General features: G+C 39.1%; 1 protein-coding gene and 1 long non-coding RNA gene across 2 annotated transcripts; both read left to right on the top strand.

The window, feature by feature from the left end:
* Positions 1–349: 349 nt before the first annotated feature.
* LOC143481031 (uncharacterized) lies at positions 350–7,694 on the top strand. Its single transcript, XR_013121941.1, has 4 exons — positions 350–1,086; positions 5,851–6,160; positions 6,276–6,491; positions 7,555–7,694. It is a non-coding gene; the product is annotated as an uncharacterized LOC143481031 (long non-coding RNA).
* A 10,079-nt stretch (positions 7,695–17,773) lies between these two features.
* Positions 17,774–18,233, top strand: LOC143481143 (T cell receptor beta variable 19). The gene is made up of 2 exons (XM_076979081.1): positions 17,774–17,819; positions 17,926–18,233. Exons 1-2 carry the CDS (start codon positions 17,774–17,776, stop codon positions 18,231–18,233), a joined length of 354 nt encoding a protein of 117 aa, XP_076835196.1.
* The last annotated feature ends 419 nt before the right edge of the window (positions 18,234–18,652 follow it).

Below are 18,652 nucleotides of genomic sequence, written 5' to 3'. Positions count from 1 at the left end.
AGCCTGAGCAAAATCCTGGTGAGGACTTTTACTTTCTGAACCTGGAATTGACACCTCTGCTTTGAAGGACACAGGGCTCACAACTCAGGAAGGACCTACACTCATAAAACTCTAAATGTCAGACTTATCTGATTCCCCAAGGTTTAAACCCAATTTATAACACCTTGGAAGTCCTGTGTTAAAATCCAGAACTGAAGATACAAATATTTGAGAGATCTTTGTAACTCCAAACCCAGCCTACTGGAACCAACTCAGTGAACTCAATCTAATGACACCAAACTTGACAACCTTCCAACCAAGGGAAGGGTAATTATTCATAAAAACAGTATTCAGTTTTCCAGCCCTTAAGGAACCAGGGCAAAGGACTCATGCCTAAGCTGAACCATGTGCCTCTGAATTTGAACATTATGTGATCTGTGGTTGATATAAAGACACAACTTATGATATTTCATGTACTCAGTATTAAGTGATTTTATCAGAACCATAAAATTGAGTTGGTAGAGGAGGTGAAAGTGCTTCGTCATCAGAGTATGGAGAAAGACAAGAAAATTACCTTCTTGGAGAACAGGGTCGCTGACCTGGAGCAATACACTCGGATGAATGACGTCATCATCTCTGGAATTAATATTAAACCCTGGTCATACGCTAGGGCAGTGACTGCTGACAGTGACGGTGATCCTATAATGGATGGTAATTCCACAGAACACCAAGTAAGTTCTTGCAATCAAAAGGAATAGATCTGGACTGTGACAAGATTGAAGCTTGCCATACTTTGCCCAGAAAAAATACCAGTGACAAACCTGCAGACATCATGAGATTTGTTAACAGAAAGGATAAGATTACACTACTAAAACAAGGGAGAAAATTAAAGGGGACAAACATCTTCATCAATGAGCACCTGACAAAGTACAACGCTGACATGGCTAAGAAAGCACGTTATCTCAAGAAGCAGAAAAGAATTCAACATACTTGGACTTCAAACTGTAAAATCTTTATCAAGCTGAATGGAACACCAGAAGAGGCTAAAGTGTTGATGGTGAAGAGAATTGAGGAACTGGATAAATATTAATGGAACTGGATTGTAAGGTAACTGAATCTGCAACATAATACAATAACATGACAGGTGCTGGAGAAAATATAACTCAGAGGATCACTGAACTGGATAACTTGGATCTGCAAACTTTTCAATACACTGATCACAATTCACTGAACAATGAACATGATATTGATCCAGATAATTACTTTTTTAATTCCATCAATAACAAATGTTGCTATTATACTGACGAACAGTATAATCAAATGAACAAAAACGGGAAATTATCTATTATACATATTAACAGTAGGAGTCTGTATGCAAATTTCTCAAGTATTAGGGATTACCTTAATCAATTCACACAACCATTCAATATCATTGCAATATCAGAATCATGGATTAATACTGAAAGAGGAGTGGATTTTGAGCTTGAAGGATATGATTTTGTACATAGGGATCGACACAACAAAGGAGGTGGGGGGGTTGTAATATTTGTGGATAAAAATTTAAGCTTTAGAATGTTGGACACAATGTCAACTGTTGTTGATGACTTACTGGAATGTATATCAATTGAAATGTATACAGAAAACAAGAAAAACCTAATAATTAGCTGTATATATCGAACACCTGGATCTAGTATTGAACTGTTTAAGGAATGGATGGAGGAAATATTTATTCAAAAGAGTAATAGAACATATTTTATTTGTGGAGATTTCAACATCGACCTGCTCAATCCTAGTAACCATAAAATGACAGAAGATTTCATTAACACTATATGTAGTATAAATCTGTATCCAAAAATCACCAGACCAACTAGAATAACTTCACACTCTGCCACTCTTATCGATAATATATTTACAAATGACATCACAAGCAACATAACAAGTGGATTGATAATCAGTGACATCAGTGACCATTTGCCTGTATTTATAATATACGAACAAGTATATAAAATTAATCAACTTAACAGAACAGAATATAGAAGGGTGAGAACAGAAAATATGCTAAATACATTTAAAAGTGATCTACTAGCACAAAATTGGGATAATATGTATAAATCAAATAATGTAAACGTGGCATATGAGGAATTTTTAAGAATATTTAAAAAGTTATATGATAAAAACTGTCCTATAAAGAAATTTACTGTAACGTTGCAGAAGCAACGGAGCGAGGAGACGGACACAATCGCTGAGAGGAGCGAGATTTATTAAAGGGAATACCATACTCGTCGTCAGAAAGCCAGGCAGGGTCGATCACAGGAGGGCAGTCCGAATAACAGAGGAACACAGGCATACTGAACAGACGGGGGAACAAAGACAACTCACGGGCAAGATAATACAGCTAACAGAAAAGCACGAAGCGACAGCATGAACAAATGGAAAGACAAAATCACGGATGACACGACTGGGGAATGACGGGACTTATATACAAAGAACCAAACTAGGGACAGGTGATGACAATGACACAGGGGCGTGGTAACAAACGAGGAATATCAAAATAAACGAGCAGGGCGGGACAAACAGGCAGGGAACACAGACATGAGGGAACCCAGAGTGACAGCTACGAGAGGGGGCGTTGCCCTACGTGACATAACCCCCCCTCAAAGCGTGCCACTCCGGGGCACGCAAGGGCAGACAGGACAGGGACAGCGGACACAGGACAGACCGGAGGGACAGGACCAGACAAAATAGGACGAGGGACCTGGGACACGGCAGGACACAGGGAGACCGGATAGGGCCAGGGCGAGGCACAGGAGCAGGGCTGGACAGGACAGGCAGGGAACACAGACATGAGGGAACCCAGAGTGACAGCTACGAGAGGGGGCGTTGCCCTACGTGACATTTACCAAAAAATCCAATTACATTGGTCATCCCTGGATTACTAGAGGTTTACAAAATGCATGCAAAAAGAAAAATACATTATATAGAGGTTTTTTAAGAATGAGAACTAAAGAGTCAGAAAATAAATATAAAAAATATAAAAATAAATTAACTTGTATCTTAAGAATAGCTAAAAAAGAATATTATAATAAAATAATACAAAATAATAAAAATAACGTTAAAAGAATATGGAATATATTAAACACTGTAATAAAACATGGGCACAAACAAGTAAATTACCCAAAGTATTTTTCAATTAATAATAAAGATAATTATGATATGAATGAAGTAGTTGATAGTTTAAACAGTTTTTTTGTAAACATTGGACCAGAGATTGCAGGACAAATTTCTGATTCAATAACTGCTATAGAACAAACAGAACCTTACATTGACAGAAATCTGAACTCAATGTTCCTCACAGCAGTTTCTGAGAATGAGGTAATTGATACAGTTTTTAAATGCACAAATAGAATATCTACAGATTGTGATGACATTGATATGTTCGTACTAAAAAAGGTTATCGAGGGAATTTCTAAACCCTTAACATACATTTCTAATTTATCATTTCAAACCGGTAAATTTCCAAATAAAATGAAAATAGCAAAAGTGGTACCTTTGTTTAAAACTGGCAACAAACACCTTTTCACAAACTATAGACCAGTCTCATTACTACCTCAGTTCTCCAAAATTTTAGAAAAACTCTTTAATAACCGTTTAGACCAATTCATTGATAAACACAAATTAATCACAGAGAGTCAGTATGGATTTAGAGTTAACCGATCAACAACACTGGCATTAATGGACTCAATTGAAGAAATTACTAACTCAATAGAACAAAAACAGTATACAGTTGGGGTATTCCTAGACCTAAAGAAAGCATTTGATACCATAAATCACAACATTTTAAATAAAAAGCTTGAGCGTTATGGGATCAGGGGAATTGTGTTGAGATGGGTGAAAAATTATCTCAGTGACAGGAAGCAGTTTGTAAAAATGGGTGTGCACTGCTCTTCATGTTTGGACATTACTTGTGGTGTACCGCAGGGGTCAGTTTTGGGACCCAAGTTATTTATTTTGTATATTAATGATTTATGTAAAGTATCAGAGTCCTTGAAATGTGTCTTTGCTGATGATACAAACCTGTTTTTTTCAGGGAATAATTTGAAATTGTTGGAGCATAGAATAAATACAGAGTTAAAGAAAAAAAAAATTGGTTTGACAATAACAAACTATCACTAAATGTCAGTAAAACAAAGTTCATTATTTTTGGGCACAGTGGAGATAAACTAGAACTACAAGTTCATTTAGATGGATGTCAAATTGAAAGGGTAACTGAAATAAATTTTCTTGGTGTAATAATTGATGATAAAATAAGCTGGAAATCTCATATTAGACATGTACAAGCTAAAGTATCAAGGGGAATTGCAATATTATATAAAGCAAAACAAGTTTTGAATTACAAATCACTTCATATTTTATACTGTTCCTTAGTTTTCCCATACTTAAATAATTGTGCAAGTATATGGGGCAATAATTATAAAACTGTTATACAACCATTAATTATTTTACAAAAGAAAGCAATAAGGATAATACATGGGGCTGGCTATAGGGATCATACCAATTCACTATTCCTGTCGTCAAAATTACTCAAATTTACAGATCTTGTAGATTTGCAAACAGTAGAAATAGCATTTAAAGCAAAAAAACAAATTATTACCAGCAAATATTCAGAAACTATTTATTGAAAGGGAAGAGGGTTATCAATTAAGGGGACAGTTAATTTTTAAAAGAAGAAATGTTCATACAACACGTAAAGGGTTCTGTATTTCGGTGGTTGGAGTAAAATTATGGAACATTCTGAGTATGGAACTAAAGGAATGTCCAAACATGAAAAAATTTAAAGAAAAGTACAAAAATATTATTTTTAAAAGATATAGGGAGGCTGAGTGTGCCTGATTATTATTTATGTATATACATTGTAATAAATGGGAATTTAGGGGGGTTGTGTATATGTCTGTATGCGCTTGTACTTATGAGTGTATGCATATACACTGTATATTTATGTTTAAAGTTATATGATACAAAATATATTCATAGAGTTAAATGAAATGGTAGTTTCAGTATTTATGAAATGTAATTAATTGAGAGGGGGGGGGAATAATATTTTTTTTATTTTTTGTAATAAGCTTTGGAGAAGGGTGGGATTAAATAAGTTTTATACTTCTTCCCATTCCTTTTCAAATATGTAAAATTGTTTTGTTATCTGTTTTATCATTTGTTTTGTTTTTAGTTTTCCATATTTGAAATAAACATTGACATACATACATACATACATCAGAATACCTGTTACCATATAATCACCCCACATTGATGCATATCCATGTATTACTGTGTGTTTCAGTAGTTAGATATCCATGTTCTTGTAGTTTTTAACTGTATTGTGAATGCATGCATGCATATATATTCCTGTGTGTTCTGCTGTTTAGACATGCATGCTCATTAATTCTGTGTTAGAGTCCTAGAGACATGTGTATTCCCATATTCATGTGCTGCATTATTTTAGATCTATCAATACACTTGTATTCCAGAGTAGTATTAATTTAGATTTATATATAATCAAGTATCAACATGTAATGTGCTATATTAGGCATATGCATATCGATGTATTAGTTTGTGTGTTACTCATCAAATGTAATCATTTTCATGTGTGCTTATGTGGTCATGCTTGTCTGTGCATTATATGGCATTTTTTGTCCAAAAGTGGAAATTAAGAATGGCTCAATGTTTGATAGAACCAAAATAAAACTTTTTAGGCAGAGTATGCAAGTAAATTTATTTAGGAATAGGGAATTCCCGTTGTCTTGAAATTGTGCTAGTCTGCCTTTCTTCACCCGTTGTCACAACTCCCCCTCTCTCTCTCCCCTTCTCCCCCCTCAGAGAACCTCCTGTCCGGGCAGAGGTAATGGATATTCAGTAATCAAAGTCCAATGGTCAATGACATAGTGACCAAGAAAGTGCCCTATGACGATGCCCCTAAATGTTAGTTTGCTAACCCTTGCTCGAGGAGAAACAACAGAATCGCCGAGACTCACAAGCGTCTCGAAAAAGAACTTTTTGGAAAAACGTGAAAACACCGCGACCAACAGAGTTTGCTGGACTCAAGCCAAACACCGCAGAGTCAACTGGAGTGATGCCAAAAGACCGCAACTAAGCTCGAACTGAGTCCAACTACTAAGAAGATTCTTCTGTATTATATTATATTTGATCCTCTTTATTTTATTTTCTCGAGAAAAGTATTTAATGTAGTTTATGTGTCGTTGTCTTTCTTAGTTAAGTTAAAGTTAATTCTCTTTGGTCGACAGACATTGATTTTAGTTTAACTCCAAGTACACCTCCTCAAGTGAACAGCACAGCAAGTTTGACTGCACCCCTCCAGCCGCGACTATGACGTCACTGCTAAGTCTCCGCCATTCGAGCAGTCTCAGAGAAGCTGGATCCGCGAGACCTTAGCCACCGTGGGAGTAAATGAATCAAGAACGAGCACCAGTTGGTCCGCTTCACAACACGCCTTCATCAAAGTAAGACGCTCAGAGTTCATATGCTGCCTTGGGGTTGCCAGTTCAATCTGTTGTCTCCCAACTTCTATCTCTTCCAGAGTCCGGTTTAGTAATTGTTGTTACCATTAGCCTCTGCCAGAATCCTTCTTCTCTCCCTTCCTAATTTCTTTCTAAGACTTTGTGTCCCCACCTGGGTCCTACGCTACTTTGAGATGTCTTAGGTTAGCCATATAATTCATTTAAAATCCCATGACCGTCGATAGTTGCTTATTATTCTGTTGAATTTTGTGGCCTCCAGGTGGTGCTGTGGTTTCATAAACCTACGCAACAAATACATTTAAAGCCCATAACATGTACTGATTATGTCTCTTGCCTATCAGGCAAATTAGCTTAATTATGACAGACAAACAAACAAACAAACAAATTATATTACACTGTAAATTTTTCATTTGAAATTTGAATTTTCTTTTCTCTTTTTGTGTTCTCCTGTGTGAGGAATGAGCACAGATTGATTCAGTAATTGAGACACAGCTCTTCTTTGAACTTGATCAGTAAACATCTATCTTGAAATTTTTAGCAGAGCATTATATTTTGTTTGTTTTCTGACAGTGGTGGCTTCTTATTTGATGATGATGTTGTAGCTTAACAATAGAATTAATTACAAAGTCATTACTGTTTGAAATATTTTGTCAATTGCATTATTGGTATTTATTGAGGATCATTGAAGTATTATTTTTTTCCTTATCTACATGCCCTTAATGCTCTTAACTTCTGTCACATTAATAAAAGACTTCAGACAGTGTTGAAATTTAATCCTTTCATTTCCTCCCTAAGAGTGGGTGTGGTCATGTGATTTTAATGTAGAATTATGTCATATCCTGTCTCATTGCTGGAAATTGCTGGATTTGAGATCTGATTCTAATGATTCTAGTAATTCCATCAATATGATCAGTGTGTATTTTACATTTATCATCTATATGTGCTATTTTTCAGGTAATTCAGTGTTGATATGATTAGGTATATTAAGATTATTCAAATAAAACAGTTAACACTGTATCTTAACACTTTGTTTTTTTCAAACTAGGCTTTACAATTTGCAAAGAGGTCCATCAAACCCCTGCTGATGTGCTGTGTTTGCTTGAGAAGAGTGTAAATATCACCTGCAGCCATAAAATCTCTAACTATTACACCATATTGTGGTATCAGAGAGCACATGGAGACACCAGCCTGAAACTCATTGGATATGCAAGTTATGGCACTACTAAACAATTTGAAAAAGAGTTTGAAGATCTTTATAGTATGACTGGTGATGGGCGATCATCAGTTTCTCTACTTTTCCAAGCAAGACGAGTTGAGCACAGTGTTATGTACTTCTGTGCAGCTTATTATGCACAGTGTCACACAACCCCTTCTCTGAAGAACAAAAACTCATCTCTAATCATCTCACTCACCTGCACAACCTGGTACACCTGCTGAACCACAACAGCAATCACAACAATCTGATGACAATTCTATAAGTTCACAAAAAAGTATGGGTGTGGTCATGTGATTTTGAAGTGTAACTATGTCATTTCCTGTCTCCTTGCCAGAAATAATATGCTAGATTTGAAAACAGATTGTACTGACTTGGCTGGCGAACCATCATATGGTTTTCTTTTATACATTTAAAACCTTCAATATGATCAGTTTTTCTTTTACATTTGTCCTCTGTATTTGCTATTTTTCAGGTAAAATAGTGTTAATCTGAATAGATATATTAAGATAATATCACTAAAAAAAGTTAACACTGTATCATAACATTTGGGTTTTTTTCAAACTAGGCTCTACAATTTGCAAAGAGGTCCATCAAACCCCTGCTGATGTGCTGTGTTTGCCTGAGAAGAGTGTAAATCTCACCTGCAGCCATAAGATCTCTAACTATGACACCATATTGTGGTATCAGAGAACACATGGAGACACCAGCATGAAACTCATTGGATATGCACGTTATGGCACTACTAAACAATTTGAAAAAGAATTTGAAGATCTTTATAGTATGACTGGTGATGGGGAGTCATCAGTTTCTCTACTTTTCCAAGCAAGACGAGTTGAGCACAGTGTTATGTACTTCTGTGCAGCTTATTATGCACAGTGTCACACAGCCCCTTCTCTGAAGAACAAAAACTCATCTCTAATCATGTCACTACTGCACAGCCTGGTACACCTGCTGAACCACAACAGCGGTCACACCACCTGACTGTAGATGCTTCTGTGATATTACAAACTTATATCAGTACAGTCTAAGTGTGCAAGGTAATTTCCTAAACTTTACAAAAGGCGAGATCAGCACAGGTCTGGATCATATACCATATGCTACAAACCTTTTTCTGGATTTTGTTTCAGTAATAACATTTTTTAAGCTTACAGTAAGATTAATTAATCAACATTATTTATCACATGGGTAAACCAGTTCATACTATTGTTTTTTTTCCAAGAACTATATACGTTTTTGAACCCATGCACATAGTGTTACAGTCTCTTATTTACAATGTAGTAGCACTGAGTCATGTCATATAATGTATCAAGGTACATGTTCATGAAACTTAGGAGAAACCCAGTCACAGAATATTAGACAAACTCACGTCCAGGATAATCTCAATCTGAAGTAGAAGTCCCTCCTGAGATCTGATTGATCATTGCCACAATTTGAAACATTATGTGTGTCTCTTTGATACTCTCATGTGTACAATTTTTTAGCCTGTGTTTATGAGCTCTCACACACCCTTTATTCTTCCAGAGGGAAACGTCGATCAGTGTGACAATCTAAATCACAAACACGCTACAAAACAAAATGAATACAAACACAAATTATCCATAATTATCCGAAAGAAACCAGAAAGAGGGAAGTTGAAGCTGACCAATGCCTGGGCAGGATTTAGTTTAAGTTTAAGTTTAAGATGTCTTTGACAGTTGCAGATTAGTCTGGGTCAGAGTCTGACTTTGCATATGAATTTTTTTTTTACCTTCTGAATGGACCACATGACCATACATGACCTCACAAATAGGAGGTGGTGGGGGTGTAGCTGCAATCAAACTATACTGCACTGTGCTATAATAAAATCGACCACATGGGGGAGCCAAACTGTGTGATTGGCTATAAGGTATAGTTAGAGGACACTGGCCTATGTGCTTTCTTGCTGTCTCGTATTTCTCTTTCATTAAAAGTACCAGCTGATGTTCTCACCAGCCACTCTAAAACCAAAAGGCATTTCTTGAGCCCTTGCTTCTTTGCTGTTGCTCTGTGTAGCCCTCAAAACAAGTTCACATTCATGAAAACAACCTTTAATGTATATTTATTTATTTATTATTTTTAAAAAGTCATTAAAGTAATAAAAATGTAGCCTTATTTATAACGACAGCCTGGCAAGCAGCCAGAGGCACTGCCTTGACATTACTCTGCATGGTATGTACTGAAAATGATTACATCACTCTGCATGGTCCATTCATCCATCCATTTTCATCTGCTTATCAGGGTTCAGGTCATGGGGGCAATAGCCTAAATAAAGAGGCCCAGGTTTCTCTCTCCCCAGCCACCTCTTCTAGCTCTTCTGAGGAGATACCGAGGCGTTCCTAGGACAGCCAAGAGATATAATCTCTCCAGCGTGTCCTGGGTCTTCCCCGGTGTCTCCTTTGAGTTGGACATGCACGGCACCCATTTGGTATCCGGACCAGATGCCCGAACCACCTGAGCTGGCTCCTCTCTACGTGGAGGAGCAGTCACTCTACTCTGAGTCTCTCCCGGGTGACCGAACTCCTCACCTTATCTCTAAGGGAGAGCCTGGACAACCTGCTGAGAAAACTCATTTCAGCCGCTTGTATTCGTGATCTCATTCTTTCGGTCACTACCCAGAGCTCATGACTATAGGTGATAGTCGGAACGCAGATTTTGGCTAAGCTCTCTCTTCACCACAACGGTCCGGTACAGCTTCCGCAACACTGCAGCTGCAGCACCAATCTGCCCGTCATTCTATCGTTCCATCCTTCCCTCACTCGTGAACAAGAGCCAGAGCTACTTGAACTCCTCCACTTGAGGCAAGGACTCACTCCTGACCCAGAGAGGGTACTACACTCTTGTGGTCTCTGTTTTAGAGGTGCTGATTCTCATCCCAGCCATCTTGCTCTCAGATGCAAACTGACCCAGAGAGAGGTGTAGGTCCTGGCCTGATGATTCATACTATTGTGAAAACACCCTTCTGAAAATAGTACATAGAACTCGCTGACATGTAAATATCAATGAAAAAGTCTAAATAAATGAGTTGGTTAAATATAACGGGTCAGATGCATCCAGACTGTTATACTAACATGGCACAATTATTATAGCTGTATTTATGAAAAAGTTGAGCATGCTCAGTTGACCTCAGTTTTAGATGAAGATGGCACACAGTGAAGATGTGGAGTGTCTATGTATATGTTATAATTCCTGCATGTTTGTGGTGCCTTCAGAATCACTTTATGTTATGCAATGATATCTGCAGCCATCGCAACAAAACATAACAAGATCTAGTGGTATCGCCGTTCTGGAGCTGGGATCGCCAGTCAGTTCTGGAGCTGCTTGGCTTCCTCTCCTTCAAGTTACCTCAGGAGACCAAAGAAGGCTTCGCCATTTCAGGAGATGCAGAGAAGGAAGGCTAGTAGCACATTCTGCACATCACATCATCACATACTTTAAACCCTCCCATGGCACAGGATCATGTGACATGGGAGGGTCATGTGGCATGGGCGGGGCAGACCATAAGCTTGATAGTCAAGCGGGGACAGCACTGCCATAATTCATGTTAACATAAATACACTGTGAATAAAAAAAAAAAAAGTGATTATGACCTGACAACGTACCAAAGATCATTAGAAAACATGACTAAAGCTACCATCATAAGCGTAGTCGTTTTCTTCAGTATAAGAGGTAAGCAGGTTTAATGAAGTCTCAGATGGTGATGTTTTAACCATGGTGGTGTAACTGATCTCCACCTCTCTCGTAGCTGGACTGTTCTCTTCACTCATCATCCACCAGTCTCCACCACATGTGCTACGGACACCTGACCAGGGCCAGGCACAGCTTGGCTGTAGCCATGGTGATAACAGCTATCCCTACATGTACTGGTATCAGCAGAAACGTGGATCCCTTCAGCTCATTGGGATGCTAAACTATGAGAGAAACACCACTGAAGATCATTTTAAAGCGCGGTTTTCTATTACTGGACACTCTAAAGGGCAGGCACATTTGGTCATATCCAGCATAACTCTTCTAGACAGTGCAGTATATTTCTGTGCTGCTAGTAGACACAGTCATGCACCTCCTATCATCCTCAAACAAAAATCTACACAGCACCTGTAAACTTGACTGCAATCAAGCTGAAGTGCGTAATAGAATGCAGTACAAGCACTGTGCCCATAGAGGTCACTATTAATTAAGAGACACTGTAAGATCTGGTAGCTCCATTTAGTCGCAGAATCTATGAAGTTCTTTATGTTAATTGGGGGAGGGTGGGGGTGCTTCAAAATGAACAATTAAGCAACCAAACAGGATATTTAAATGCTTCAGAAATCAGTGAGGCCAAAGATGAAAACTTCATGAACACTTGGTTCACATGTCATACTGTAGTGACTTATGTGTTGGACCAATACATCATCCTATAAGAAAATGTTTGCCCAAATCCGCCCCAAAGTTCTGACTTTTGAATGAACATATCATGACATGCAATAGCAGGACACTATCAGCAGGACACTGTCAGCAGGACACTATCAGCAGGACACTGTCAGAAGGAGACTATTAGCAGGACGCTATCAGCAGGATACTGTCAGCAGGACACTGTCATACTTTTCCTCTTAACTCAGTAATGAGAATGTATTATGATTTTTAACAAATGCATCTTACATAGTGCATCTTTAACAAAATTAAGGGAAAGTTCATATTTGAGAAAGTAAGCGTGTGTCTTCCTGTGCTCTGCCCATCATGACCAACAGTGATATGAATTCTCCTATGAGCCCGTGAGGGTGTCACCGTCTCTGACGAGGGGAGTTCCTCCTGCTCTCCTGGAAGTTCTCATATTTTCAGGAGGACTTGATCTCTCTGTATCTCTTGCTAATACAATGACCTTCAACATGTTTAGTGTCAGAACGTTTGCTCTGTGTCTCCTCTGGCTAACAGGTATGCAGATATCCTTTAAAACATCTGCCTGGTGTTAACTTAATCATCTGTTTTCATTGTCAAATGTCAAATAATGTACAGTGAATACATGTATCTTCATGACTCTCCTTTACAGATTTCTCTACAGCTGTGAATGTCAATCAGTCTCCATCACATGCAACAAAGAAAAATGAGGAATCAGTGAAAATAATATGCACACACAATGACTCAAGATATGATCGCATCCTTTGGTATAAAGTATCTAATCAGACTTTTGAACTGATGGGATTTATTTTTACTACTATTGATAACATTGAGTCTGATTACCAAAGCAAAATTAAAATGGAAGGAGATGCAGCCATGGGCAGCACATTGACTGTGTTGAATCTTACCTGTGAGGACACGGCAGAATATATCTGTGCTGCAAGAACACAATGATAGACAACCATCTCGGTGTCTGACAAAAACTCCCATCTCCCCCGCTGACAGTATTACAAGAAGACCAAAAACATTTGCTCCAACATTAAAATGCTTTAACTCTACTGTTACTGACTCTCTTATGATGTCATTTCCTGTGCCTGGACCAGTACATGGGAAACCTCATCCCTTTATCTATGATATGGCGTTTTATCAGTGTCAATGTGTCTTTATCAATGTTCCTCTTGTCATGAGAATACCTCTCCTCAAGGGGGCAGTAATGATGCACATGAATATAAACTGATTTGAAATGATATCACTACAGTTCTTAACCAACTCAAGGCATAATCGATTATACTATATACTGTATAATGTTCCAGCTACTGTGCTAGAGAGGATTCAGCCTCAAAATGCCCAGACACCCAGTCACATATATCCTGTTACACTGGTTCTTAGGTGAGTTAAACATGACATGACCTTTTTCTTCATAGACTTTTCAATTTATTCAGAACTGATTCTATTTTTTTCCATATTTTGTCCATTTAGGGAGTGCTGTGCCTTTATCTGTTGAACAGATTCCCGTCGACCTGTTTGTGGTGCCTACAGAATCGTTCAACTTTACCTGCAGCCACCATGACAAAAAATATGACAAGATCTACTGGTATCGCCAGTCTGAAGGACAAGTTCTGGAGCTGCTTGGCTTTCTCTCCTTCAAGTTACCTCAGCAGACCAAAGAAGGTTTCACCATCTCAGGAGATGCAGAGAAGGAAGGCTTCCTAGTAGCACATTCTGTAACGACAGAGTATAGCGCTGTGTACTTCTGTGCAGTGAGTGTAGCACAGTGCTGTACAATATGCTTCACCACATACTTTAAACCCTCCCATGTCACATGACCCCCCCCCCCCCCCCCCCCCCCACCAGTGTGGAAAGCCAGTCCATAAGCTTGATATTCAGGCAGGGACAGCACTGTTATAATTGATCGTAACATAAACACAAATCAGTGATTACGACCTGACAACGTGCAGTGACGGCTAAACATGACTAAAGCTACCATCATAAGCGTAGTCGTTTTCTTCAGTATAAGAGGTAAGCAGGTTTAATGAAGTCTCAGATGGTGATGTTTTAACCATGGTGGTGTAACTGATCTCCACCTCTCTCGTAGCTGGCCTGCTCTCTTCACTCATCATCCACCAGTCTCCACCACATGTGCTACGGACACCTGACCAGGGCCAGGCACAGCTTGGCTGTAGCCATGGTGATAACAGCTATCCCTACATGTACTGGTATCAGCAGAAAAGTGGATCCCTTCAGCTCATTGGGATGCTACAGTATGAGAGAAACACCACTGAAGATCATTTTAAAGGCCGATTTTCCATTACTGGACACAGTTTACGTGATGTATTTCTGATCATATCCAGCATAACTGTTCTAGACAGTGCAGTATATTTCTGTGCTGCTAGTAGACACAGTTATGCACCTCATATCATCCTCAAACAAAAATCTACACAGCACCTGTAAAAATGACAGTGACTACTACTTCTAGACTTCTGATAGTCTGCAGTACAGGACATTTTCCCATAGAGGTCACTAATAAAACTCACAGAAAATGATACATTAAATCATCAGATGGAAATTGTGAATTTAGTTGTTATATTATTCCTTGTCTGAGAGAAGGAATAATAAGGTAAAATATTTTTAGCTGTATTTAAAAACCTGTGACTTACAGATTGTGGATTCCCAGTTGACCATAGTCACACTTTCTTCATAATTATTTATTGAAGAACAATGATTTAAAACAAAACAATTACTACTTCTAAGGTATTGAAGTGATGCATCTGATGCAAGGCTAGTGTGCAGTTCGATGAGGTTTGCTCTCTCAGACAGAGGTAACAACAGCAGAAACGAGACCTGTTTGATTACCAGTTCAGCTATAGAGGCACATGCATTAATGTATTTTAAATTATTTTAATCATTATAATATTGCTATGTATAAAATTATATATACACTATAGAGACAGGCAGGATTAAATTATCAATAATAATCTCAATCCATTGTTGCTACATCAAAAAGCCAGACAGACATGTTTGCCATATACAGTGACCTTTATCGCAGTATTCTGACTATTCCAATAGGGGGCAGTGATGAGAAATAAAACTCATTAAATAGTCTTAGTCACACTTTCACAGTGCAGTAGCACAGAACTGCATCATCCAAATAATAGACAACAATATAATTATGCCCCTAACGAGCGGCTTCATCCTAAAAACTATCCCCCTGTTATTATTAACAGGTGATAATTATTTATATTTGTGTAACAAGGAAATTATGTTAATTTCAAGGAGCGATTATCTTTAAATGTGTCATTTCTTCTTTTTCTATAGCTCCTCTTCTTGGTAAAAATGTTGTCCAGATACCGTCAAATATACTACAGATTCCTGGAGACATTGCTGAGATCCAGTGTTCTCATAACATATCCATCTACGATCGTGTACATTGGTACAGGAAGAACATCTCAGGAACAGAGTTGGAATATCTTGGAAATATGTTTTATAGCACTGCAACCACTGAGAAGAAAAAGGTTACAATGAGTGGAGACGGAAGGTCTAATGTATCACTGTATATCGCCAACGTCTCATCTGAAGATGAAGGAGTTGTTTTCTGTGCAGCACATAGGCACAGTGCTTGTTATCAGCTGTGACCATATCACAAAACCCATCTTTTACTCTACCTGACAAGAGCAGACATTTCACGAGACTTTAAAGGAGGAAACAAAGACTCAAAAAGGAAGAAAGTGGGCAGGTCATGTATCCGTTAGCTGTGTTGGAGCTACGCGTAACACACCACTGGCTGTTATGTTACACATGACAATACGATTCACCTTCAGTTTCTTCCTGTTCTACGTTCATGAAGCACAATGACGCTTCACTGGCTGTTTGTCCCTATTATACTATTTAGGCTCACAGGTAATTGCAGTGTAGATACAACATAGTACTAGTAAGATGTTGAAATGTGAACTGTTTTACATGTCATATTTAGATCAATATTAACACAGTTAAAATGTTGATACATAGGATACTGTGTAGCACACTGTCATACATCATATACATCATATGTTAATATTTTTCTCTTCTCCAAAGATGTTTCATTCTGTGGAGCCATTTTTCAGACCGCTGCAGCGACTATGATATCCGGGACGAATGTGAACTTAAATTGTTCGCACACTTACAAAGATTTTTTTTATCTTTTCTGGTACCAACAAACTCAGCACAGCACATCAATGAAACTTACCGGATACCTCTACACAACCAAGTTCAACAGCGAGAAGGAGTTTGAGAAGCGCTTCCATATTTCTGGAGATGCTAAAAGCCACGGGGTCCTGCAGATCTCTGGGCTTACCTCGGCTGACACCGCAGTCTATTACTGTGCTGTGAGGGATGCACAGTGTCGTGGCCTCCTGTCGTCTTCTTCAAAAACATTTATCAAAGTCATCACACACTATCCGTGATCGCTTTGAGCAACGTCAGGTGCTGTGGCTGCACAGAGCAGCACCAGCAGGCTTAGCACCACCAGCAGGGTTAGCACCACCAGCAGTCTTAGCACCACCAGCAGGGTTAGCAGCACCAGCAGGCTTAGCACCACCAGCAGGGTTAGCAGCACCAGCAATCTTAGCACCACCACCACTCTTAGCACCACCAGCAGACTTAGCAGCACCAGCAGACTTAGCAGCACCTGCAATCTTAGCACCACCAGCAGGCTTAGCACCACCAGCAGGCTTAGGACCACCAGCAGGCTTAGCAGCACCAGCAATCTTAGCACCACCACCAGTCTTAGCACCACCAGCAGACTTAGGACCACCAGCAGGCTTAGCAGCACCAGCAGACTTAGGACCACCACCAGTCTTAGCACCACCAGCAGGGTTAGCAACACCAGCAATCTTATACAGTAGTTATAAGTGTGTCCTTATACAGTGGTTATACGTGTTTGTTAGTTTGCGTTCATTATTTCATGGTTATTTGTCTCCTATTTTGGTCTAAATAGGTTCGCCCTGTTTGAGTAAACACAACATCTGATTGCAAAACTTGCAGAAGAGGAAAAGATCCACTGTCATCATAATGACAGCAATTCAGATGTCTTGTTGCGATACCGGGAAAGCAGAAGCAACACTGGTCAGGCCTTGATCGGCTATAGCTACACCACCGTCTCACCTAATGCTAATTTCACAAGACGCTACACACTGAACATGCAGGACACAGTTACAGAAGTGGTTACAGAGCAGTGGTAACCAGTGGTAACAGAGCAGTTACAACCTGTAACCACTCAGGTGCAAAATATGTGAAAGCAGCTCTGCCTTGGAAGCAGCGCAAACCTTATTGGTCCAGACCATGACCAATGCTTCCACACTCTCATGTGCTAATGTTCCCTCATCTAATGTCTATTGGAGGAGACCTTGATACTCCAAGCTCCGCCTCCAATCCCCACATCCCTGAAAGTACTATTGGTTGAACAAGATAATGTTCTAACCAATGGCTCTTCAGCAATTCTAAAAAAATATTATAAGACACACCCAAGGGACCTTATCAAGGGAGGTGTTTTAACTGAAATACGTCAGGTTGGTGTGCTACAAAGTTTGGTGTACCTTGTTGTGAAAGGTGCCTAAAAATGGACTGAAGATAATTGTAAAAGTTTCTTACCAGGTCTGATTCAAGACCAACCAAGATAAACATGACTGGACTGTTCATGTACACCCTCTGGATCTGTGTACTGAGAGGTACCGATGATCATTTCAGCAGTTTAATTCACATTTCCATAAACATGCAAACTGTGTACAAATGTGTACCAGCTGTTACTTTAATTAATCATTTTGTCTGCTGTAGGCTCCAGTGAGGGAGTGTTGATCACTCAGTGGCCTAAATACATCTCCAGTACGAAGAACACCTCAGTGGATATGCACTGTTACCAGAACAACACAGACTACGATTACACGTACTGGTATAGACAAGTCGAAGGCAAAGAGCCAGTGCTTGTAGCCAGATACGTAGCTCGCAGTGACAGTTATGAAGAAGGTTTTAAAACTGGCTTTAAGGTCTGGGGCACAGAGAAGAAACAGTGGTCCCTGACAGTGGATGTCAAAGAAGACAGTGCTGCTGTCTATCTGTGTGCAGCTAGTTTCCACAGTGAATAAGTGCCAGAGTGTTATGGGACATAAACAACCTCAAAGGCACCATGTACTCACACCTGTCAGTGCCACAAAAAGGCAGAGTATTGTCGTCAGTGCCCTAGCCCTCAGAACAGTGGAACCAACACAAAAATGATCTCACTAAATAGAACAATACACTCCTGATAAAACACAAGGTCAACATGTTTCTAAAGATGGAAGTGCAGCTGTCGTGACCTACCCCCTCTCTCCAAAACTACTGAATCATCCACAACCAGTAGGAGGAGATATACTTGAATAAGAGTGATGGAGAGTCTGCTCTTACTGTAGAGTATCACTGTGACTCTCAGTCTGATGGAGAACATGTGTGGGAGAATGTATGAATCTCTGTGGATCTTATTTCTTTTGTTTACAGGTATGACAATTTAATGCTGACTTCTGTCTTT

This window comes from Brachyhypopomus gauderio, chromosome 17 (genome assembly GCF_052324685.1).
Source record: "Brachyhypopomus gauderio isolate BG-103 chromosome 17, BGAUD_0.2, whole genome shotgun sequence".
Lineage (NCBI taxonomy): Eukaryota > Metazoa > Chordata > Actinopteri > Gymnotiformes > Hypopomidae > Brachyhypopomus > Brachyhypopomus gauderio.
Note: the sequence above shows the minus strand (reverse complement) of the source record. Positions and strands in the feature narration are given on the sequence as shown.

Excerpts from the sequence above, each read along its gene's own strand:
- LOC143481143 (XM_076979081.1), top strand. The coding sequence starts at position 17,774 with ATGACTGGACTGTTCATGTACACCCTCTGGATCTGTGTACTGAGAG. Across the intron at positions 17,820-17,925 it reads CTGGATCTGTGTACTGAGAG|GCTCCAGTGAGGGAGTGTTG; the intron begins GTACCGATGATC and ends TGTCTGCTGTAG.